This window comes from Rhyacophila brunnea, unplaced genomic scaffold, assembly GCF_057557595.1.
Source record: "Rhyacophila brunnea isolate RB1 unplaced genomic scaffold, BYU_Rbru_1.0 scaffold_8, whole genome shotgun sequence".
NCBI classification, from domain to species: domain Eukaryota; kingdom Metazoa; phylum Arthropoda; class Insecta; order Trichoptera; family Rhyacophilidae; genus Rhyacophila; species Rhyacophila brunnea.
This window is the reverse complement of record NW_028233350.1, coordinates 29,971,801-29,997,353: the sequence shown is the minus strand read 5'-3', so window position 1 is coordinate 29,997,353 and position 25,553 is coordinate 29,971,801. Positions and strand designations below refer to the sequence as shown.

Sequence of the window (25,553 nt, the reverse complement as noted above, 5' to 3'; positions counted from 1 at the left end):
GCAATTTTCCAAGATAGCGGCCATTACAGACAATACGTTCTAACCGAGCACTATGGGTACTTATACGTACTATGAGTAGGTATGTACATATTCAATGTTTTATAATAACACGATCAGTGGCGAATCGTGGAGGTGGTCTGTGGAGATCCGACATAAATAGTGCACACTAAACTTTGTCAATTAAGCTTATTTGTCTTCATTGAACTAATAATCCAGAAGCGGATGGAATTGGTTAGTTTTTAAAATTCAATTAAACTGTGCCTAAAGAAAACCATAGTTGATGTTAGATAAAAAATATTCTTTTATCTTTAAAATATCTACCCTTAAATCATATATGATTTTAGATTTTTTTCTATTATGGTTTGGTTTAGGTTAGGGTTTAATTGAATTTTTAAAATTAACCAACTCCATATTATACAATTTGTATTCTTAGTTCAACGAAAACAAATTGTCACCTCAATATTATAACTAGATAACTCACATCACAAAACTTACATATAAATAGTGGTACCTATACCTATAAGTTTAGTACAGATTTCGTAAATTTATGTGAAAACACGAATATAATGGGAATGGGTTAGTTACACAAATAAAAGTAACTTGCAATAAAAGGCTTTGTATATTATATCGTCACCAAAATACTACTACTAGATAAATCCGATTTGGTCATTGTTGGGAAAATGAAATTTAAACTTTACTTGATTAAATTAGCTAAAAAAGCTTGCTAAAATTAATATTTAAAATACAAATGGAAAATTGTGCTTGTCTAATTGGGAACAATTAAATAATGATCAACTGTATGGGAAAAAATATAGATGTATTATTTTATTTATTTAATGCATTTATGATTATCTAATATTTTCAAACACAAAATTAATACAGTTCCCATTAACTTCTGACTTACCTAATTTTATCATTTTGTAGAGAAGGAAATGTAGAATACTATCCGATAGCTATCTCAAAAACAGTGAAAATCAAGTTACTTAGTTGTAGTATTGAGGTGACGAAATAAGTATGACTGACAAAGTGTGCATTATTTTTGTTGGATTTCCACAGCTTACCTTTACTATTATGGTTTGGTCTAGGCAGGGGTTATTTGAATTTTAAAAGCTAATTAACATCATCAGTAATTTGTATTTTTATTTCAATAAAACAAATAAGTGTGACTGCCAATGTTAAGTGTGCACTATTTTTGTAGGATCTCCACAGCCTACCTCCTTTATTTTGCCGCTGCAAGCCATAGTATTACTTAATCGCTAAAAATGCCGACTAATCAACTAGAATATAGTATGGTACAAGAATACATTCACTGCTGATCAGTTAATTACTTGTTAATTACCAAATTTAAATATCATGTTAATTATATCTAATGGACAACTACTGCAAACGCGCCGATCGCGTTGTTAGCACTAAATGAGTTAATTCTTTTACAATATTCTGAGGTTTACTTTTAAAATTAATAGCTAGCATTTCAACAACTCAATACTACAACCAGATAACTTTAATTTTGTCATTGTTCATATCATGAATAGTTTCCATAGATTTACTCGGCTCACGTCATGGGCTCGGTTTCGGGTCCGGACCCCAAAATATTTAGGTGAATGGAATATTACTACTTCTTTCTTTTCGTAAGGACAACAGGACCGTGACCCAGATAATTTCTTCTCAACGGATTGATCCCACTCCTCTCAGCATTCATCACGCAAGGCCTATGACCACTGAAAGTCCCGTGGCACTCGCAAATTGATGCCACCTGGGTCATCCAATGTTTGATTTAATATTATGATGCTGCAAGTCTAAAAGATAAGTCAGCCCGGACGACACAAATGGACAATAACAATCCTAATAATAATTATGACCGTTGACCACTTGTGGATGCGACAGCTTTCAATAACCCGTAGGTTAGTATACTTAGTTATATCTGCAGGCCAGGTGTTAATTGCTAGACCCAAAGTACACAGTTCCGGGTATGGGGAATGTACCAGAAAAATTGTGGAGTCCACAATTGAAGTGACGATAAGCTATAAGTATGAGGCGGGGTAATTTTGAAAGACAGTGGCACCTGCTACTTTTTGTTAACTCAACCTCCTCCCGCTGCCTAAAAAATGAATAATATATTTTTGGTCGATTGTATTACTACATAAAGAAGGAAATTTTCCCTATGATATTTTCAAAAATTAGATAAACCAGCTTACCTGATTTTAGTATTGGTGTGAAAATTTGATTGTGTCAAATAAAACACGTTCAAATAAGATGAAATTATCAAAACGCTTCAAAAACATTAATATTGAATTGTATATTAAATAATATATTTTAATTTACAAAAATATATGTATATCGTTAAAACACCTTATGTTAATTTATTAAATTAATTTATCTCTTAAGTTTTAATCTATAGCTTCTTCCGTCCAGTTGGTGATACTTTTAATTTTCTTTGTATACCTAATTCTTATATTATTTAGAATGTTTTTAAACTTGTAAATAACTTAGGGTTTATTTTCATTATTATTTTTTGCAAAATTTCAATGAGAATATTTTACTTTGACTCTATATAATATTATATAGGTTAGAAAACATATTATATCGACTATCGAGCCTAAGTGTCGTTAATAATAATATAACGTCAATAATATGATTAGAGTTCTTATATTGCGTAATATAGTAAAGGTATTATGGCACCACACACTCACTTAATAATGCTTTCATAAAAAGCCCTTACCATCCATCAGGAATGTGATAGCTAAAGATGACGTTGGAACTCTACTGACAATATATTAAACGCTTCCGTCTGCCCGAAGAATAAGAACTAAGGATAACATGAGCATTTTTAAAGGATCCGTTCATTTATATAAGACCCTTTTCGGACAGTTCTTTCTGTACATCAGTCACAATGGAAAAACTCACCCATAAATAACACACAAGCCCTTTTTTGGCACGTTTTCGTCTTTTAAACATCACGTATTACAGCTAGCATTACAAGAGGGAACATTGTTTTACAACAGTAGAATAATAATAATTAGATTCGTATCCAATTTTACCGATAAGTTTTTTAGACGATTGTTATGATATAAATAACTGTGGGTACCTGTCTTTATTAAATTTAATTTATACAAACAAATGTTTTTGCAATATTGGTAGCATTATAAAATTGGGTTGTACACATTACAGATTGTCCAGATTGCTATTGTCGTGGGTTCAAGTCCCACTCGGTGCAAAAAATATTCAAAAACGTTATATGAATATTATTATTAAGATCTTCGCTACGTGGAACACTGCGGTGGAGCTGCACTCATATTATTCAAGGGGGTTCTTAACCAGTAAATGCGGTGTCAGCTCTATTACACTACCCTTTGATCTTTATAGCGAGTTGAGGAATGCCACACGTTTATAATCTCATAATGTTTCTAATTATTAAAGTATTTTTTTTTTGGTTTTGACACTACGTAGAAGTTATCGTCTAGTTGATTTATGATAAGTAAGTGAAAATTTGGTATTTTTTGAATATAAATATAAGTTATAAAGTTGTGTGAGCTTTCTCATTTGATAAATTCAAACGATTGAAATAATAATAATATTATTTTGATGGTTAGTTTAATAAAATTTACCATTCTAGTTACTTTAAGGCTATACTTCAGTTGGGGCATGGTCTAAAAAGATCGTGGCTAGGCGATGCGCAGATTGTGCAAATGACGCGTGCCGAACGAAATATAATTTGTCATAAAAATCCAACATGCGTTCATTTAATGTTATGTTTATTGTTATATTACTAATAATAATAGTATATTCATTGACTTGTTTTCTTTTTTAAGTATTTACGTAAAGTTTTTTAGTCATCTTTACACGATTTAAGAATATTTTTGACCCGATGCCATGAAAAAAAAATCGACGTGCGGACACCTTGACTATCTGTCTCCGATTGGCGACTAGTGAGAAATTTCGTCGCACCTACTGTTGAAAATTATTTGCCGTTTCACTGAGCACGCTCTTAAAGGTGGAAATTACAGGTATATATCCTAAAATTTGTCGTTTTAGGTAGTACAGATATTGTACAAATTATAAAAGATCATTTTTACGATGGCGCTATAGATTAATTTGACCTTCGACCTCCACCATCGTCTTCGTCCAGCTGACGCGATCCAGTTTACGATGTTGAGGATAGGACCCTCTTCTTTTAGTAGAGCAATGGCCTTCTGACTAGTCTCCTTCATCCTGGATTCCCAACGAAGACCATTTTTGGTACCCATGTTTCTGGCATGTTTAGCCGTAGAACTGTATCAAGGTGGAGATCTTCGAATCCTGGAACATGTGGTACAACTCATAATTTAACATAATTCTACACACCCCTCACTCATGGGCTCGTATATATGCCACAGAATTTTAATCTCAAAGATGTCAATCAGTCCAGTCGATTCACAGGTATTGTGTACACAATTCGTTTCCATATGCTATCTCATCGTGCATATGACAGTTTTAGAAAGACTATTTTTGTGTGAGCATTTTTGAGCCTGAGGTTCTACCTGACCTCTTTGCAGTGGATATTCTGTTATTATTCTTCTATAAGAAAAAAGATAAGAGTACCTACGCGATGTCATAGTGATCGTCAAGCTGATGCAATGGCAATGTACAGAACACCTCACTCGCCGATTGGACAACCACTGTACAAGTACAGTCATATATTGGTACTCCAGTGTAATGGCTGACGATGCCTTGAGACGTCGTCGGTGTAGGGTGGTGCCAAACATCAAACTTACTGCGGATAACGTTTTTTATTAAAACAAATATATATACTCTAGGAATGAGTTTACAATATTCAATCAGTCTAGCAGAGAAAATCGAGCACGACAACAAGCCAACTCCTAATAACCAGTGGATGAGAATTTGGCGAGAACACTCCCGGTAGGTAATCTTTGTTATAGTTTTATAGCTAATTTGTATATAAAATAAAAAACTTTTTCACCGCGAAGCATTTAATTACCACATTTAAATAACATGCTAATTATATATAATGACCAACTAATGAGGACACAACAGTTGTGTTGTCAGCGCAGAAAGGATTCTGCAACTTAATATTTATTACTCATAACTGAATTGAAGCTAATTCGTGGTTATAAGACTACTAGAAGCCGGTTACGGCCTAGTCCTTGAATAGGGAACAATTTAGTGGATGTCACCAAGTGGCAACAAACGACTATAATTATTATATGCAAGTGCAACATTTAATAACTAGGGCAGAGATAAAAGGCCTTTATTCAGCAGTGTTGGTGGCAATGATGTCGTAGATTATTTAATATAAGATTACAAAAGTTAAGCTTGCCTGAACATAAAATGGCCAACGGCTATGATGTCTCAATATAAACTACAAACCTTTTCACACAGAGGCGTTAGTCAGTCAATTAACAACGTGGGTAATGTTCAAAGCTAAATCCCCCAAGGAACGTGTCCTTTGTAATATTACAAAGCTTTTAAGGCCCCGACGGATAGTATTACCGAGGAAATGACAGAAGAGTAAATATTAATATTTGGTAATAGAGGACGCTCAGTGTTCACTAATCGACCATTTCAATAAATCCGTTTTTATTACAGAATGGCAGCGGTTTTTATTTAGTGGCTCGAAAAGCCTTCAGGGTACACTTCACGGACTTATATGTATTGAAGACAGTAAAACCTCTGTATTCGAGGATAATGCGTTCTAACGAAATGCTGCGGAAATGGAAACTGCGAATATATAAATGAAGAATTTATAGAGAGACATGACTAAATAAAATAATAAGGGATAAAATTGTAAAAAAATATTTATTTTTATTTAAAAAAAAAGCTCGTAATTTTCAGCTGTGTTTATTTCTGTTTTTGATTACGTAAACGGAAACGCTCGGTGGAAAAGCCACTGGCAGAAGAGTGGTGTATTGTACAGTGCGACTTCTATAATATCAAGTCTTCCACTTCAACGCGGTAGTTTCTGGAACTAAAACTCTCCCCCGCTACTACATTTCTCGCGCCCATTATTCAATGTATGCTCGATATAGGGTGGAGTTTTATTAGAATTAAAATTCCTATACCTTCATGGAAGCAGATTGAGAGCATTATTTCAAATGTAGGAGGATTGTGAGGAGGAGAAACTGAAAATAAAACTTGTAATTCCTCTTAATAGTACCAGAGATAGAGTATTAGCTATAACAAGGAAGGCCGCCAAATACTATATACAGAGTGTATGCGGCTGAGCTACGGGATGCTGGTTTGAACTGGAACGAAGCAAGAAGACTGGCGAGCAACAGGGATTCTTGGAGGCGCCGCGTGGTGTCCATATGCCCCAATTAAGAGGTGGATATGGCCAAAAAAGAAGAAGAAGTAGTTGTTCTAACCGGCATTATTGTTCTGCGCACAGCGGTGTTCCCAAGTTACTCCTTTTGGGCTTTGTGCTTTTATCGATTTATTAATTAAGTCGATAGGGTGAAAGTGACAATTTGAAACATCATGAGATATCAACTTTAAATTTTAAAAAAAAAGTCACCATATTTTTGTTTAGCAAATAGCTGGTGTAATTTCGTTAGGTGCGGATTAACTCTCGCTGTATATGACAATCTAAACAATAAAGATAAACATCTGAATACTGCAAAAATCTGTCGACATATTTGGGTATCTGCATTCATAAAAATGAATGCTGAATTAAAATTTGTAGTAGCTTGATTGCAATGGTCTGTGTGCGCTTTTGAAACTAAATTATTGAGATTCCATGAATGGACGAAAATTTCAAATGCTTAATGACTTTATATGAGCTCTTTTGAGTATCATCAGTTCCACTGTCAGCAGTATTATTTGTGTATCGCTTGATTATTGATATTTGGAAGCTATCCGTTGAATCCTCTCTATGCACCGTAAATAGGTTAGTGCATTTGCGTTGAGCGCTGCATTCTGCACTCGATTACGTATTTCATTCAACAAAATTCAAAAATAGGTAGCAGATAATTTTGGCTAATAGCCATTTGTCATAATATTATCAACATTGCACCTAGCTCGGTTTACGTTTTAAGGATTACCCCAACCTTCCCTCAAGCCAAATCGACTGCTTAATTTGCAAAACAGCTAACTGCACTTTTGACTAAAAATGAGATTTTGATGGCATTTTGATATAAAGCATGTCGTCCTTCACACAAGATAGCCAACTGCAGGTGCCAAATTTCCAATATCGTAAATGCAACAATACCGCTCTTCATATACATTTTCTTTATATATAATAATTACAAGATAAAAAGAACTTTTTATACAAAACGTTTTTAAATTTTCTGTTGAATCATATAAACTTGACTAGCTTAAACGATTAAAAAAATGTATTTGATAGAAATAATACTGAAATATCATTTTGACACTCATATTGATTTCCATAGTTACGCACGTATATATTAATACATTCCTAGCAACTAATAATAGTGGATTGGATTACGGATTTCTTCCAAAATAACTTTTCATACAAAACAGAATTAACTGAAAATGAATTTAATTCTTCTTAAAGATGGCTAAAAGTATTAAAAAAATGCATTGGCATCGTGTTCTGATATATTCTAAAAGTTTCAAATATCTAGCTAGTCGGCAAGTTAATTAAAAATCGAATGCAAGATTTGTACCGGACAAACAACCACCTGACAAATAAGAATACGACCTAATAAAAACGTTGTAAAAAGGAAGCTAAAATAGTGTATTAATTCATAGTGCAGCCTTTTTATAAAAAAACATTCCAAGTGTATTTTTGGAATTGTTAAATTCCGCTTGATAGTTAAATTATTAAGCTTTTTCTCCTTAATGAAAAATTTGCCCAAATTGAGTTAGCTGGTTTGAAGATTAAGCAGTCAAAATGCATTACAGTATCATGAAAAATGTTGTTAAATAATAATTACTATGTACATTTTGTATTCAGCAGTGGTTCAGGATGCTGGCGAATCCTCGGATGGCAGACGAAGAATAACTATAAGTAATAATAAATTTCTCTTTTATTATCATTTTTTCGCTATTATGTTATTAAATATTATCTTGTGTCTATTTATGCATAAAATTATTATATCTAATATGAAAAAAAAAACAGTCTAGTCGTCAATAAAGGTTGCGAGCAGCTGCAGCCCAAAATCTATTGGATTCAGGCTCGTTATGATGCAGTAAATCCTGAAGGCATTAGGTAATAAAGCATAGCCCACGATTTCACCGCTCACACCCTTTCTCTCACTTTCACCCCCCAGTAAACCACCCCATACATTCACTTGTAATATAATACATCTGGATATTTTCCCAAAACCGTTTCAGCTAACGAAATGAATATCCTAAGTTTTGTTTTGTATATTATGTTGAGTACATACTCTCAACTCATAATATATGGGTAACATTTGTATTACTGGCAGTCAATTAGTGTGAAACCTAGTGTTTTCCTTACGTTATTCATATTCCAACATTATTTTTTAGGGATGGAAAGGATAGAATCTAAAGCTTTTTAAAGAGAAATCGAACTTAAATATTAAACTCAATATTCATTTATATCCCTTGCAAGTTTGTATCATCCTAATCGTTTCTATAGTACTTATTTTAAACATATGCAAATTTGGCCTTCTCTTCCTCTCAAGGTGTTTTTCCTTTTTTTCCATAGTTAATCAACTGTTATTTATCTCCCAGGATCCCGTCAGTCAGTATTTTGTTATGCCATATGCGTGACTCATCCATACCACGTACATTACTCACGTATTTATTCGATGGTTTGCAAAATATATGGGCCCGCATACAACAAACAGATCGTTGTTGTATCCCCGTGTTCACGTCAACTGTGTATATCATTGAGAAGACAGAATGAGTAAGTAGTGCTTTCCACTCAAATGAAACAAGATTTCATTATTTATTCAGTTTAAGAGTTATACATAACAACTGCTGTTATCAATATTTTATATTTTAAGTGAAAATTTCTGTGAAAAAAAAATCGCAGGGTAATGGGTCGAAAAAATAAAACAACATATAAATTTTTTTGACAGGAACTACGTTTTTTTCGGATTTTCGTTTAGTTACCAAAAGTTTGCATCGAATTATATATCAAATAAAAGTGGTAATCATATTCTTTATAAATCTTTATGATGATGTAATAATATTTTAATTATTTAGATTTTGTGTAACTTAAAAATTAAATTGTTGAGACATTATTAATTTTAATATAATCACATTATGGGGTTCTCTCGCAATTATTACGTAGATAGATAGTCAAGTAAAAAGGCAGAACATCTCTCAGAGACAATTTTTTAGACGAAATTAACTCATAAAAAGTATAATCATTACAACAAATTATTTTCCAGCAAAAAAGTGACGTTTAGTTCGTAAATATACAAAAATAAATATTCTAGACACCATAAGAATAATTTTCTAATTTACTAAATTCTTAACACTCGTTCAGTCACTTTGGCGGTATTCGGTATCGAAACTTTTGAATTTATAGACTGAAACGTAAACATACCTAACTCAAAAATTCACCAGTATTATATTATCGAATTAATAATAACATTACATGGGTAGGTACTTAATTATTTTCATATCCATTTAATTTCGAGAATATTTCCAGTTAACCCAACAAGAAAACATTGGCAACTAATCCAAACATGTGTTGGAAAATCGTTTCCCTAGAATTGTATTAAATATGTAGTATTTTTCGAGAATTGTATGTACTCGTACTCTTGTGAAAAACTGTTTTCGAAAAATATTCCGAGATTATTATGTTGTATGAAAATAATATTTTCTTGTTGTGGAGAATGATTTACAGTATATAAAAAAACATTATTTAATACGGAAATATTATTCGTAGGTATTTGTAAATCCGCTTACGATAAAAAAACATCAGCAGATTTGCTTATGTGAAAAACAAACTTGCCAACAATATTACGGCCATTATTTTGTGGGATAATACACAACTATTGGTACCTACGTACTTTTTCTTTGTCCACGAAAGCTTTTTGAGCTTTCACAGTTTTTCGTAAATTTAATAACAATATAACAAAAAAATATTTTCAGATTATTGATTAACATTCATTATTATTATTTTGTAAAATAGTATATTTTATAATAATACTAGCTGACCAGGCAAACGTTGTTCTGCCATATAAATTATTTCTAGTGAATATTTTGGTTGTTAAATAAAAAGTAACGAATGTATCGTAAGTGTGTGGGGATGGGATCTATGACAGAAAGAGGAATAGAGCACTGTAGACGATGACCGCCGATAAAAACAAAAAAACATCAACCATTCATTTTCTCAATTCAAAATGAGTAATGATGTTCATAATGAATGAATTACCTGCGACAGGATCTCATTGTTTAATGTTTATGCAATATCCGTCTTGTCCCTTCCAGAAAATTAGCGGATATTGGAGAGCGTCGTATGAACGGTGTGTGTCAGCGATGAACTCCAGATTATTGTTTCTTCTTCGAATCACGATTTCTCGCGTCGATGTGCGGTCGCCAACCATGATTCCAGCAATGTCATCAACAACAGTCGCATTGAATCGACGTACGTGCTCTCCAGCTGGTGTTTTATCAGGATTGATGACAATAGCGTGATTGTCACTGCAATTCGTGCATGTGTGCTTTGAAGAATTTCAATAATTCATTGTGCTCATTCAACTGGGCGTCCAGTTCGCCGACGATGCGCCTGGCATTAGGTGAATTGAGGCTATTGTAGCCGCAACGTGCATCCACATGATTGATGTCCTCACCGCCGCGCCCATGAAGTAGATTTGTAAAAATGTATGTGGTTCGTTTGGCATTAGCAGCAATAAGCCTACTTTGTGGTATACTTGACTCTTGATTTTGAACGTAGAATGGAATTGTTGACCATTTGCCGCAGTATTGTGAACTATTTCTGTTGCTCCGGACGAAGTCATTTGGAAGCATGAATTGAATGTGCGAATGGACTTCAGGAACAGGTTTGAATCTGGAACCGTGCCAATGAGCAAGCTGTTCAATGGTTCTGGTGGTATCTCAATTTCTGGTAGTTGCACTTTTACTGATACGCAACACATCCCGGCTGACTCATGTTTGAATTTGAACGCATGACAATGGGGACATTCTTTGTCCATAGCACCAATCAGCACTTTCGGATGAGCGGAATATTCAATATCTGGCTCGTACTTGAATGCGAGACGAAGGAAAGAAGCGGATGTAAATGTTCGATGTACTTGTTGGCGTTGTCGGTCATTTGCTCTGCGTATGTTAACTACGAACCGGCGCGCTTGGCTCCGTTCCAATTGTAGTTGTTGATTTCGTTCAGCTCGTGCCTCTTGTGATTGAGATGCACGCAATTGCGACATGCTTACACGCACGTTTTTGTTATCTTGTTGGATTTGTTCGTCTGTTCTTTCTACTCTACTATTTTGCGTGTTTGTTGCTTTATTCGTTCGACGGCCCAAATGGCCCCCCTTGCGTCTTGCTGGCATTGTGCACTGTAATACACGCACATAAAAATAGATAAATTAAAATAAATCGTACAAAATTTTGCACGCACTGCGTTGTGATTTGCCGAATGAAATGTCAAAATGACGCGACGCTTCTCTTGAATTCTTCTTGGACGTAGAGCCATCTGTCATTCAACAACATAAATAATTTCGTTCTGTTTGAAATACGAACGACGGTTAAATTTGTTCATACAAAAATAATAAAATCGCGATTAAAAATGGGAGGATGGGGGTAGGAAAATGAAAATTTGAGGTTATAGGTATTTTTTTATGCCAAATAATAAAAAAAATACAAAAAAAAAATTGTCAAAAAAATAAAAGAAAATTTTTCTGGATAGAGATACCCTAATTACCCAGCGGTATGAAATATACTTGTTGACCTATTCTCATACTTAACAAATATACATAAAAAATTTCATAAAAATCGGTCGAGCCATTTCGGAGGAGTTTGACCACAAACATCGTGACACGAGATTTTTATATATAAATAGAGATTACATTATAAAAGGTACAAGAAAGTTTTAACCCTGCCATACTCGTTTCTTATTTAATATATCGATAATTCGTATGTTGTGATCAAAGTTTTTTTATAAAAGTTTATAATAAAAATTAAAACAACGTAAGTATAGCATAGTAGACTTTAATAAGGCGACTGAATACAGAGCATCCGTTGTCAAAAGTCGATCGAGTCTAATGTACTGAACTAGGTGAGCTAGATACTAGACTGAGCTGAACTCAATATTAACTGAAGGCAAGCAGTGACTTACAGGACTTGACGGGTGATCTGCCTCCTGTGTAATAGCGATGCTGCACTCTTTGGTAAGGAGTACCAGAGCGGTGCTGCGTGCGATGTCCATGCGTGTGAGCAAAAAATATTTGGATGCCTATATGTACAATAAAAAATGGTTGTGACAAAAGTAATTTTATCCTATAGGTAACTTTAAACAAATTGAAATTTATTTTTTCACATAGCCTGGGTAACTAATTTACAATTAAGACTTCTAATGTCATTGGACTTCTCACACATCATAATCAGTGTGAGTGAAAATGTCGTCGTAGTACAGAGCTTTATTACACAGCTGTCTGAATATAGAAAATGTGTCCGTCAAAATCCGGGGATTCCACTGCAGAAGCGTCAATGCATGGTAATTTTATGGATTTTTCTTTTTTTAATACCAAAATTTTACAAAACTGCTAGGTATGTTGAATGTTGATGACCATATTATTTGTCCAAGGGATAGAAGATGCATTGTTTGAATCAGCAACATGTTAAATGCTTCAGCTCATCTATTCTATACACAAGACAGCTATCAGCCGCTATCGGCAGGTATCGTGGGTAATTTTGTATCGAAGTATTAGCACTTATTCTAACAATTACAATAAGTTAGTTGTAATTGTTGCACTAAGTGCTATGTTTTAACAGCATCTCTCTTGGGTGTGCTAAATTTTACAGCGAAATAGACAGTTTTGACAACTAACTTATTACAACACTTATAATACTTCGATACAAACATATTATGAAAAACTATCCTTGACAGCTCCCAATAGCAGTCTTATATATAGAATAGATGCGCAGGAAGGCTTATATAATACTCCTTTTTTAAGATACATGTTTTGACGCCTTAAAGCAATATAGAACAAAAGCAATACTTAATCAATCTTAGCCTCAGTTTTAAATTTATAAATACAAATTTTCCATTAATGAATGTTCACGTAAACCAGATTATAAAAAATGATTTTGTCTGGTTTCAGTTATTTTGGTCAGATAATGACACATAGATAAAACCATCGTTTAATGATATCAATACGTATATTATTTTTAAATAAAACTATTCATTTTTATTTGCAGTAGATTAGTTTAACTAATGTAGTTTGATACTTAAGAAATTTATTTCCCGTTTATTCTACTGAAACAAGTAACACAGAAACGATAATTTTTATTCAGAGTACATAACGCAATATTATTAAACTCGATGTTTTTGATTCATTGATTTATTTATATTGGCAGACGAAATAGTATGGATTCTGTTACACGTGTTATTGAAAATATTCAAATGATCAATAATAAATTTCAGATGTTTTGTAGAATAAATAATATTTTGCCCATTTTACTACTCATTTGCACGTATAATATAATGTTTGTGGATATTGCAATATACTTGTGAAATTTAGATACCATTAATTAGCTTTATACCCCGTTTACACGTGCATATATTATTTACTGTTCAGTATTATCGCAGCCATAATAAGAAAATGTATGGGTAAACACATATTATCCTGCAGTTGGCAAGATTGCATGCATGGATCAAAATAGTTTGGAAGCTTCTGAATTTTCATGCGACAGTAGGATTTTTTCGATCTACGCCTGCACAGTATAACGATATTGGCAAACCTGCCGGCAAAAAAATGAACTACGAATGAATTTTCAGGTTGACCGATTTTCACTACCTATCAAATAGTACGAAATAGTACCATAAAATGACAACATCGCGTCTCGCTCACTCTTAAAGAATGAATTTGAGAGACAGTCAGCACTTTTACGTGTACACAGTTATTGTCACGATAGTTTAAAACACTCACTATTGCTGCCAGTAAATACATGCACGTGTACAGGCTCTATTATGGTATCAGCCATAGTTAATTATATCTATTTAAGTGTTAAAAATGGAATGTATACTGTCACCTATTGCTATAAAGAATAATATAATAACAATTTTATATTGCCGTTTTCTGTACACACCAGCGAGATGCTACCGGTAAATTTTGTTTACCTTTCGTAAAAAAGCTTCACTTTAATAATATTTAAATAATAAATTTAGCGATATTCTCAGATTAATAAATAAAGTATATACATAATAACAATTTATGACATTTATCTATCTACGCGAATATTTATATTCGGTTGGTACCTACGTAGTTTTCAATAAACCTTACAAATTTAATATAATGTATAAATATATCTGACATATTTATGGTAAAAAATTCTATACGAAAAATTGAAGTGGGTTGTAGAATACAGTACTCTGGGTAATAATATTATACATTGTGGGATTCAAAAAAAGATATATTCCCGCTCATATTTAAACCTTTTCTTGCGCGAAAGCATTTCCGGTTTGGCGGGAAATTCTCGACACAGGCCGCGCGGGTTATTATTGGTGAACCGAAATTTTGTTTAATTTTGAAATTGTTTTGTTTGTTTTTAGATTTGCCGAATGAGATAATTTTGGGATAACTAAATCTCGTTCGCCTGCGAAAAACAAGAGTGCTGAAATATGTTGTGTAAAGGTTACGGAAGTTGCTGTATAGGGTATTATTTAATAATGGGTATTGTACTGACAACATAATATGATATGAAACCTTTGTGTTGGCTACTCACAATAATTATGATGATTCATCATTATACCTACTTATTTAATACAACCTACATTATAACCCCACATAGCTTTTAACCTATAATTCGGTTACATGTAAACTGTACGTAAAACATTTCACCGTGGCACAGTTCGTTGTGAGCTTTCTTATCGGAAAGAGATGACCGCATATTATACGGTCTCCAATTTTATTAGATTCAATATGAACGTTGAGCTATTTACAGCTGTTTTGATCAAAAACAAAACAATAATGTATATTTTTATAATCAAAATAGTTATGTCAAATTAAATAAAATTGTAAAATTATTATAATGTGGCATTTTAATAACTTTAATGCACATAAGTATAAATTGATAACCATTTAATTGAATTTAAAAAAATCTTAACTCTACATTAAAAACACTGTTTAAATTTCATTGTGTTTTCACCTAATAGGATCACCTCCACAGAGTAGAGGTTTGTATTAACAGATTTTGTTTTTTACGAGAAATGGATGTCAGCCACTTGCTCAACCTATTAGGTCTATACCCTGACTCACGCACAAATTGAAAAACAATATGTGTATTTGCCAGACCCAGGATTCGAACCTGGGACTTACGGCGTGATACTCCAACGCTTAAGCCGCGTGCCCACCGTGGGCGCTGTACATATTAAAAAAATACGTTCTATAGTCCATAATAATATAATGATTTAATTTGACTTGTTTATCTGATCAGTTGAAGATGTCCGCCTAAGCGACAAAAGTAGCCTGATTGTTATTAATTGTTAAGTGATTTGTGTAACCACTTTGTGTAACTTATTATTTTTTTAAAAACCCAAAAAGTAAATATATTTTCATCCAAATAAAATTCATTTCAAAAGCCAGCAAACCACTATATTTCACTGCTTTGTTAAAAGTGTCTCTTAAAAAGTGGCAAAAAATATTTATCAACTCTCGTCACGTACGAATAATTAAAAAATATCTTTTGTGGAAGGGGATTTAATTCAACCTATCAGTGATGCTCGCAACGATAAGGGCACATAATTTCTAAACCTCCATACCAATCAGTGCCTCATCTATATGCAAGAGATCATGGTTTATGAAAAGCCTGAAGGCGAAGGGTGTACAGGAGTGGACCGGATATTAAATTAGATTTGACTGTGGCAAACAGTAATTTCATTACGTGACGCGTCCTAAATAGGTGGAAAATTAAGAATTTGCGGTACGTTAGAGAATTGGTAAACTTTTTAGTAAATATTTCGCGGAATAGAATTATACAGGTGGCTTAAATTCACATCATATTTTCGCTGAACTCGATAAATTTTTCGAATAGTGAACAACCATTCCTCGTAAAAAGTTAATTAAAATAACGTTTAAACACTAAATGCTAGATTTATTAATCTCGAAATCCCGGAATTCAATTGTCCGAAACGCAAAGGGAGATAAGTCAAAAAATGATTACTTTTTTGTATAGCTCTATAAAAAAATAGTATGGAATCGTGAGTAACTTTTAAACATATTCACAATGTAATTAATACGTTTTCTATATTATTATACTATTTATGGTAAAATGTATATGAATGTCATAGTCACGGCAGATTTTAATAAAGCTGCATACACTGATAAATATTACCAAAAATAAATATCTAATTCAGGTACCTCTTGAAAAATACTAGTTCCGTAATTCTGGATTGCAATTTTCAGTACTGGCCGATATTGTCCGCTCAAGAGCAGAAAATTGTTTTTTTTTTTAATTTAGAATATTAATAATAAGTAGGTACACGTATTAAAAATTGTAAAAAGAATAAAAATAAATCTATTTGATCTTAAGGTACTTGTTTTCTGATAAAGTGGGGTTTTTCTAACATACTGCTATAAAAACCTCAAAATAGCCAAAAACTGATGCTTTTGCCGAAGAGGTACGGATGTGTGAGAGTGATGAATATAATATTATTTGAAGAGCCCTAGTAAAAATTGCCCGGCATTACTATATACCCGTTTACTTAATATTTTACTGTATAAAAACAACTCTATCGATAGGCAGCAAAACTATTTGTATTTTATTAGTAATTTTATGATATCGCCATTTTGATAGGTACCTCCATAACATTTACCGATATATTAATAATTTATTTTTCGGTAAAAAAATATTGCTAAGTAAATAATACGGTTTATTTGAAATTCAAGTATACTGAAATATAATTAAAATTACCGTGAATATTTATAACACCATTTATTAAAAAAAATGTAAATCTGATTCCAGTTTGCCTCTGAAGCCGTACCTATTTGAATTCACAGATGATGCCACAATTAAGACGAACTGTTCGTGAGCTGACAATCTATTAATTAAGTGATCTTTCGTTAATTAATTTTATCGGATATAGCCTTTGAAAGGAACTTATTTCCAATTCTTTTAGAGCGGAAAGAAATTTGCTAAAGGTAATTCAATAAGTAATTTTCATAACGACGATTCCAAAATTTTAAACTTAATTAGGTTTATCAATTGTACGGAATTACAGATTATAATAATTTTCTTGAAAAGAAGAAAAAAGAAAACACTGTAGCTACGTTTTACATAGTGGATTGTAATTTTATGACAGAATGATTGTGATGTTGAATTCAATTCAATTCATTTATTTTACATATTGTGGACATTACAAATTATAAGTTTAAGACGTTCACAATATGACATTTAGAAACAACGAAATATTATTAAAACAATATTGGGTACATAACAAAAGAGATAGATCAGTATTAAGTTATTCTACAGAATACATGTGTAAATACAAAAAAATATATAGGTACAAGGAAGTACACCGGATGAGTTAAGCAGACCCTATTTTAAGAATTTATAAAATAACGTCCACCTATACTCATCCTCACGTATATGGAATATATCAACATACGAAGCGATTTAGTTGAACAGAGTTATTGCCCTCCCGATTGGCATCACCAATGGGGCAGGTTAGTTCTGCTCCTCCGGAGAACAAATAACTGATGCTCCCGATTTCTAAGATAGTTATCAGGGACACACAAGTCAATACTAACAAGAATGGGAGAGTTCTCATTCACACCACGTTTAAGTCGAAAAAAATACCTGGCCAAATATTGATATCTTCTAGCACTTAAACTACAGTATGTATGCATACCTAAGAGAAAGTCAGTTGGATAAAGCCACGGATAGTATCCATATAACCTCAAATAAAGGTAGATGGATGTAGATGCTGGGGGGCGGTTACACGCGAGTTATTTCGGGCATTAAACTTATTGATATTCAGCTGTCTAGTTGAAGATGGTCCTTGATCTCTGGTGCATGCCGTCACGTCCTAGTAGACACTCGCATGGTACACTTGGGTTTATGGTTAATGAGGAAATAACCTGTACTGGTTACATGGACACAGATGGTTCGATTAACTGAGTTTGCACGGAAACTTGAATATAATTATGGTTTCCATGACGGTTGCAATGTACCTACATGCTCATGGTCTGCACTTAACTTTTATCACTCTATATTCGCTCTGAATTACTCGTTAAACGACGATCTAACTATAACAAGTCTAACAAGCCCAGATGCGCTCGTTGTTTTGATGTAATTCAATGTTTTTTATCCGTAATTGAGTTGCGCCTGGACTAGCGACATTGCTGAAAATTTGAGGTAGGAGGGAAATATTGGAATGAGTGCGATCATAATAAATATTTGGCCCAACCTTACTGCTAAGGCCAGTTTTATTATATGGATTATAATTTCGAGTCATAAGTTATAATTCCCAAATCGGTTTGCTGATGTTAAGATAGTATGAGTCTGTGAATGACATTTGGAGTAAACAAAACAGATGGTGTATGGCGCATACGTCACATGCACGAAGCTTATATCATATTTAAGAACATAATTTAAATCATCAAAAGTTCTCGATTAAGATCGGTCGGTCATGCCTGAAGCCGTCTTGTCAGAGGAGTATTGGGAAACTCGAGTGGTTCGGTGGCATGGTTCATAAAGCGTGAGAGATCGGCATTTCAGATTGAATGAAAATATCGGTTGTAGAGAGCCTGAGACCACCCCGGGGTATTGCGCCTGGAGTAATGAATGAATTTGACTTTGAGTGAGTAATGAAGGTTTGACGCGTACTCATTAAAGGTTTTAAATTTTGTAAGATAATCGGTGCCGTTCATTGGTAATAATAAATATGAAGTTAATTAAATTTTATCATGCCAATTATTAATTAAGTGCAGGTTAAATCTAAAAGTGGGCTGTATACGATTTTTGTCTTGGTTCGATCTCAGTAAGGTTAGAATATATCTTTGTGATTTTCTCAAATCTGGATGATTTCCTGATAAGGTGCATGGTTGCTACATCAGTCCCTTGCAGCATTGCTTCGGGACAAGGAAGTGTGGCACTAAAATCTTTTCATTCTGACATGTTTATAGCGTCATGGAAGGCGGCCGTGCATAATCCGCGGCTATATATATGGCGGGTGGAGATGGGGAAACTCAAATCATTGTTTAGAACTTTAATACTATAATTGGGCATCGTCGCCTATTATATTGTAAAAAACTTGGTAATATATCAGTCCTTTCTAGAGAACGACGTCGTCAGACGTATTAAAACCTAATCGGTGATATGTATGATCAAGTACCAATGAAGTGCCACACACTTATTGCGACCAGATGGATAGAATCAATAATTATTAGTTGTAGAGAACGGAAGACCGACAAGCATGGAGATGTTTACCGTAGCGCAACAAAAAAAAATGCTGGGTACCACTGGATGATGCGATTTGTCCAGCAGTAATCGATTTCTCAAACAATGTGGTCATTTCCACTTTGAAATTTTGACACTTTGGTTGTTTCTATACTCATTTACCTATTTTTTGGTGTCTGTGTATTACAATGACATTATTAATGGACAATGCACTCAATACATTAGCTAGCAAGTAAATTCACGCAAAGCGACATTCGCACATGTATAGGTAGACGTCACGCAATTTCCATTATGCGATATTACGCATCGGGAATTTATAGCAATATCACCTTTATTGTAATGGCGTTAGAACAGTGTTTCTAGTGTCAATGTTCATTTGAGCGTACCCGTTAGAACCGAACCATTCGACAGACCTGACAAAAAGCATCGGGAATGTATAGCAATATCACCTTTATTGTAATGGCGTTAGAACAGATTATGCCATTCGGCAGACCCGACAAAAAAGGAAGTGTCATTTTTTTTCTAGACGCTTCGTCCATATTAATGACATTGGTGCGTTATGGTCAACATACATATTATCTTCAATCGGTATTGTGTTACGTTTAACAGTAATAGTAATAACACACCCAAAAAACTATTCAAGAATTTATTTTATTCCGATTTTTTTTAATTTCTCAAAATACTGCTGGTTTAACGATATTAATATGTTTTCGTTTACTCTCCTTCAAAAGCTTTCGATTTGAATGACAATGTAACATTAAAAATCAGTATAAAACGTGATCTAGGAGACCTTTTTTCGTCTTAAATAATATTTAACGTTCTTATAGACATAACCATTTCCAGCTCAGTTCGTTTCTATAATGCAGGGTTTACTATGGGGTACATAACCAGTGAGTCAAAAATAATCTTGTGATTCATTTATATGTAAGCATATATATTTTTATCCCATTAATGTATTGTCTATTTTAAAAATCTTTAGTTGGCTGTTCACTTATCTACCACAATCGTCAATCAACGTTCATGTAAAAAAAATTTTTGTCAGATATTAAGAAGGACCCCACGGGGACAACTACTTGCTTAAACACTGTAAAACCAATTTTGAATCATTTACTATTGAACTATTTTTGAGCAGTTAAACCGCTCTAACCCCTTGTTCAAGCCGTTATAGAGATTATTGTACGTCAACATCTTCTTGGCTACGTGAAGGAGGGCGCTGTTGTCGACTAAATGGGAGGGTCTTGTTAATTTACAATGGGAGTGTGGTTAAAAATGGGAGGAGCATGTTAGTTCACAGTTTTAACACGTAGCCAAGAAGATGTTGTCATAGAGTACAATACTATTATTATAATATAAATATAGAGATTTAAACGGTACATGTAAGACCGACAGAAAATATCGATACTATTCGAGACATCTTGGCCGTTACTTTGATACTCTTCTTTTGATACTATACCGGTAGTGATACTTTTTTATCAGTATTAAACCATTTGATACCTTTTCCATTGTTAAAATATTTAAATGATGATGGGTGATGACTGATGACAATGCATCAAAATATTTTCAATATTTTAGCCATTAAATTTATATTTAAAAGTGTTAAAAAGTAAAAATGTTTTAATATTTTTACGTTTGTTGCTTGCCAATAAATATAATAATAACGTCAATAATATATCGATCAATAAATACCTAAACTGTTTTGAAGTTAATAATTTGAGAGTTAAAACATGTTTTCTTTAAAACCATTGTGCATAGTGATCAGTAACAGGAATTGTTTTTAAGGCATAACGAAGTAAATAATTTGTACGTACTGTGAAATGGGGTAAGATTATACCAATGCTATTTTCAAAACCTTTTGCGCCTAACCTTCTTATTTCAAATTTTGCTAGATAGTGCATTATACATATTTAATATTATTATATCGTGATTATCGTTTATTAATAAAATATCGCAATTATAAAATGTTAAAAAGTTTTGATACTTTCGTAAATATACTCGCAAGTCGCAAGTATCGGTATTTTTATTCCAATACAATACCGGTACAGTGAGTCTGGCGGCACAAGGTGGCTATCGATGGTAGTTTATCATATGTATGTATTGAGGTATTGTAATTGTTACAATACATTAACCGTCTAAAGTATATATGTCACTCTAAAAGTTAACGCGGCCAAAATAGGGGCTGTTAAAACATAGCACTTTTTGACAGTTTAGACGGTTAACTTATTGTAACAATTAACCGTCTCAATACATAAATATGATAAACTACCGTCGATAGCCGCCGATGGCTGCATTGTGTATAGTATAGACCGGGAGGTATCAATGGTTTTCTTTCAAAATGCTGGCATTATGTGCATGCACATTGAAATAAAACTAATCCGACATGTAATTAAATTTGTTGTTTGTGATCTGAATGTAATATATTGTGTTTTAAAATGATTTATTTATTATTAAACAATATAATATTATATATTCAACAACTATTTGTTATTTTCTTTAAAATGCAGATTATGCTATAACTATTATAAAACTGTTTTAATTTAACGCCATCATTTTGTACAGCGCACTAACTTGTTAAAGATAATTTGTATGATTCCAATAACGTCCACGTATTTTACAACGTTTTTCTTAGCTCGTATTCTTATTTGTCCGGTATAAATCTTGCAATGGATGTTTAACTAACTTCCTGACTAGCTAGACATTTGAAACTTTTAGAATATATCAGAACACGATGCCAATGCATTTCTTAATACTTTTAGCCATCTTTAAGTAGAATTGATTTCATTTTCAGTTAATTCTGTTTTGTATGAAAAGTTATTTCGGAAGAAATCCGTAAAAAGTAAAACTATTATTGGTTGCTAAGTGGGTCCTAGCAACTAAATTATTAATATTAATATATACGTGCGTTACTATGGAAATCAACATGACATTTCAGTATTTTTTCCATCAAGTACAATTTTTTTGATCGTTTAAGCTAGTCAAGTCAAGTTTATACGATTCAACAGAAAATTGAAAACCGTACATAAAAAGTTCTTTTTATCTTGTAATTATTTTACTGTATTTTTGAAATAGTTAGAAAGGTATTCTCCAGATAGAAATATTGCTAAATAGATTAAAATAAATAAGTAAGTTTTCAGTGCAGTTTTACAAATGCAATTTTGGGAGCCACCTGCCACCACTGTTGTCATATAATTATTACCTACCACGTTAGTTGACTCTAAAGAGTAATATAGTAAAACTCAAAGTATAAACAAGGAAATATTAGTCTATTGAATAAGAAAATGTATAGTTACAGTGTGGCAGTAGTTAATTATTATGTTATTATCAAACTACAAAGGACAGGAATGAATAAAATCTTCAATGAACTGCTCAACAGTGAAACTGTATAATATTCTGAAAACGTTATCGTACGTCTGAATAGTATAATTTTGTACTTGTAGAAAGGAAAACACTGGCAAGCCCTGATATAATTCAACGTGATTTCATGAATGGACGTGACGTCTATCTGTTCAAAGGAATTTCCGAGAGGGTGGAGAACCTCTTCACATTGTAATATACACCTTCTCACTCATATATATAGTGAAATGCTAAATTTACTTTACAATGAATATTAATGCAATATCGTGAGGATTTTATTTGTTCGTGTCTTCTCAGTTATTACGCCTTTAAAGTCGGCATAATCCTTTGAAGTAATTTATTATTAACGATTTGAATCAATTTACTGCTGAATACTTTCTTCCATTCCTCGCCGTCAATTTTTTGTCATATTTGTCATACCGTTGTCGAGATTATGGACTCATGTATCGTATGAAGAATTTGGGATATCTTTATTAGCTAGAACCAAGGCCTGAACAAAAACGATGCATGAGTGCGAGTGAGAAAGTATTCGGCACCCTTATAATCTCTGCGACACGCGCTAGAGTAAGATAAAAGGTCTACATATGTGAGGGTGGAAGTAGTCCGCAGACAGTGCAATGTGTAGATAGCAGTTAAAACCTAAAAAATTACAACATTTTAATAATTCAATATTTTTAATAATCAGCAAAACACTGCCGTGAGAACGGACATATGATCACCTTCCGCCGGCTGAAGAAATGCTTACGTGCCGGGTGTCAGTTGTCCATCACAGGAATGAACGAGTAAACAGTGCATTCCTGTCATTGTGTCGTGTGAAATCCATTGTTGGACTGATAACGTTTGTACCTTAATCAAATTTCGCAGACAAAATCCCAGGAATCTATCCGCAGTGTGGGAACAAAACAATAAATTTACCCACGCTGTGGATAGCATTTTCTTTGTCTACTTTCAATATAAAAACAGACGTGGCAATCCAACAAAAAATCAGTACCTTAAATTCGCTCGTCTTAATAACACGCTTCTCGCTTCAACGTTAAAATAACTTTTATCACAAACACTATCGTCGTAATCTAATTTATAAACTGTATTATTCAAGCTGTAAATTGAATTTGTAATTTGTGTTAAGGGATAATAAATTTGGGGAATTACTTTTATACGCATCAAAACCTTCTGATTCTTTCATCACCTACCCCTCATCACACCATCCCTTGTTACAGTGGTGACCCCGACGTGATTTGAACACGTAACAGTGGTGACCCGTAAAGTAAAATTCAATTCATTCATTTTCATTTTAGAGACTTCGTTTAATTTTTTATTAACTACTATTTTACTGTGTTTGTGAGAGAATTATTTTTTCGTTGGAGCTAGTTTTCCCGCGCAGTTTTCAACATCCGTTTTCCCGCGTTAATTTTCTTAAATTCACTTGCCTTGTCAAGATGCCCAATGGACAGTTCTCCAGCGGGTATGGCAGCAATGCCGGAGGAGAAACGACAACACCAGCACCAGCCCAGCAGACCACACCTCAGATCAGCCGCGTGGCAGTGAGGATCCCACCATTCTGTCCAGAAGACCCGGAAATGTGGTTCTGCATGGTGGAGCGAAGCTTCGAAGCAGCTGGCGTCACGACTGACGCGACCAAATTTGGATACATCCTGGGAGCTTTGGAATCTCGTTACGCTTCAGAGGTTCGAGACATCATCCTTAACCCACCTCGTGAAGGAGCCTACGAGCACCTCAGGACGGAGCTGACGAGAAGGCTGAGCTCTACCCAGGAGCAGAAGACCAGACGACTACTGGAGCACGAGGAAGTTGGTGATCGCAAACCATCACAGTTCTTGCGCCACCTACGTTCTCTCGCAGGAGCAGCCGTTACTGATGACATCCTACGCACGCTTTGGATGGGTCGCTTACCACATACCATGCAATTGGTACTGGCGACACAGAAGGACGCGGATCTCAACAAGGCTGCAGACCTAGCTGACGCCATGGCAGATTCCACATCAAAGGCATCCATTGCTGAAACCACGATGGAAGACCTGTGCGGCATCAGCAAGCTGGTGATCACCTTGTGGGAGGAAATCTCAACTCTTCGCGAGGAGCTCTCCAAAGAGCTCGCAAGAGGAAACCGACCATCAAGGCCACGTCACCAGTCACGATCAGCCAGCCAAAGGAGGAACCATTCCCGACCGCGAGACCAAAGCCACAGCAAACCTGGCATGTGTTGGTATCATCGTAGATTCGGCCAGGATGCGGAGAAGTGCGTCACACCATGCACCTTCAACAAGGAAAACGCCACGGGCAGTCGCTAAGCGCGGCCAGCGATTACAGCCCTACCTCCAGCCGCCTCTTCGTCACCGACCACGCCACGAAAATACAATTTTTTATCGACATTGGAGCGGACCTTTGCGTTTTCCCACGCACGAAAGTACAGGGGCGCCGACCAAAATCACAGTACGAACTTTCAGCAGCAAACGGATCTGTCATTGCTACGTATGGCAGTATCTCACTGACGCTGAATTTGGGGTTACGAAGAGAATTCACCTGGAAATTCGTGATTGCAGATGTCACCAAGCCCATTATTGGTGTTGACTTCCTAATCCATTTCGGATTATTAGTCGATGTCAAGAATCGCAGACTGTTGGATCAGACGACTCAACTTACAACCTCTGGACGCCACAGCAGCACTG

At 34.2% G+C, this 25,553-nt stretch overlaps 1 protein-coding gene across 1 annotated transcript; it reads left to right on the top strand.

The window, feature by feature from the left end:
- Positions 1 to 24,302: 24,302 nt before the first annotated feature.
- On the top strand, positions 24,303 to 25,175 carry LOC147064121 (uncharacterized). Its single transcript, XM_085958659.1, has one exon. It carries the CDS (start codon positions 24,303 to 24,305, stop codon positions 25,173 to 25,175), a length of 873 nt encoding a protein of 290 aa, XP_085814785.1.
- Positions 25,176 to 25,553: the final 378 nt, after the last annotated feature.

Bases quoted from the DNA above. Each gene is read 5' to 3' on its own strand.
- LOC147064121 (XM_085958659.1), top strand. From the start codon at position 24,303: ATGCCCAATGGACAGTTCTCCAGCGGGTATGGCAGCAATGCCGGAGGA.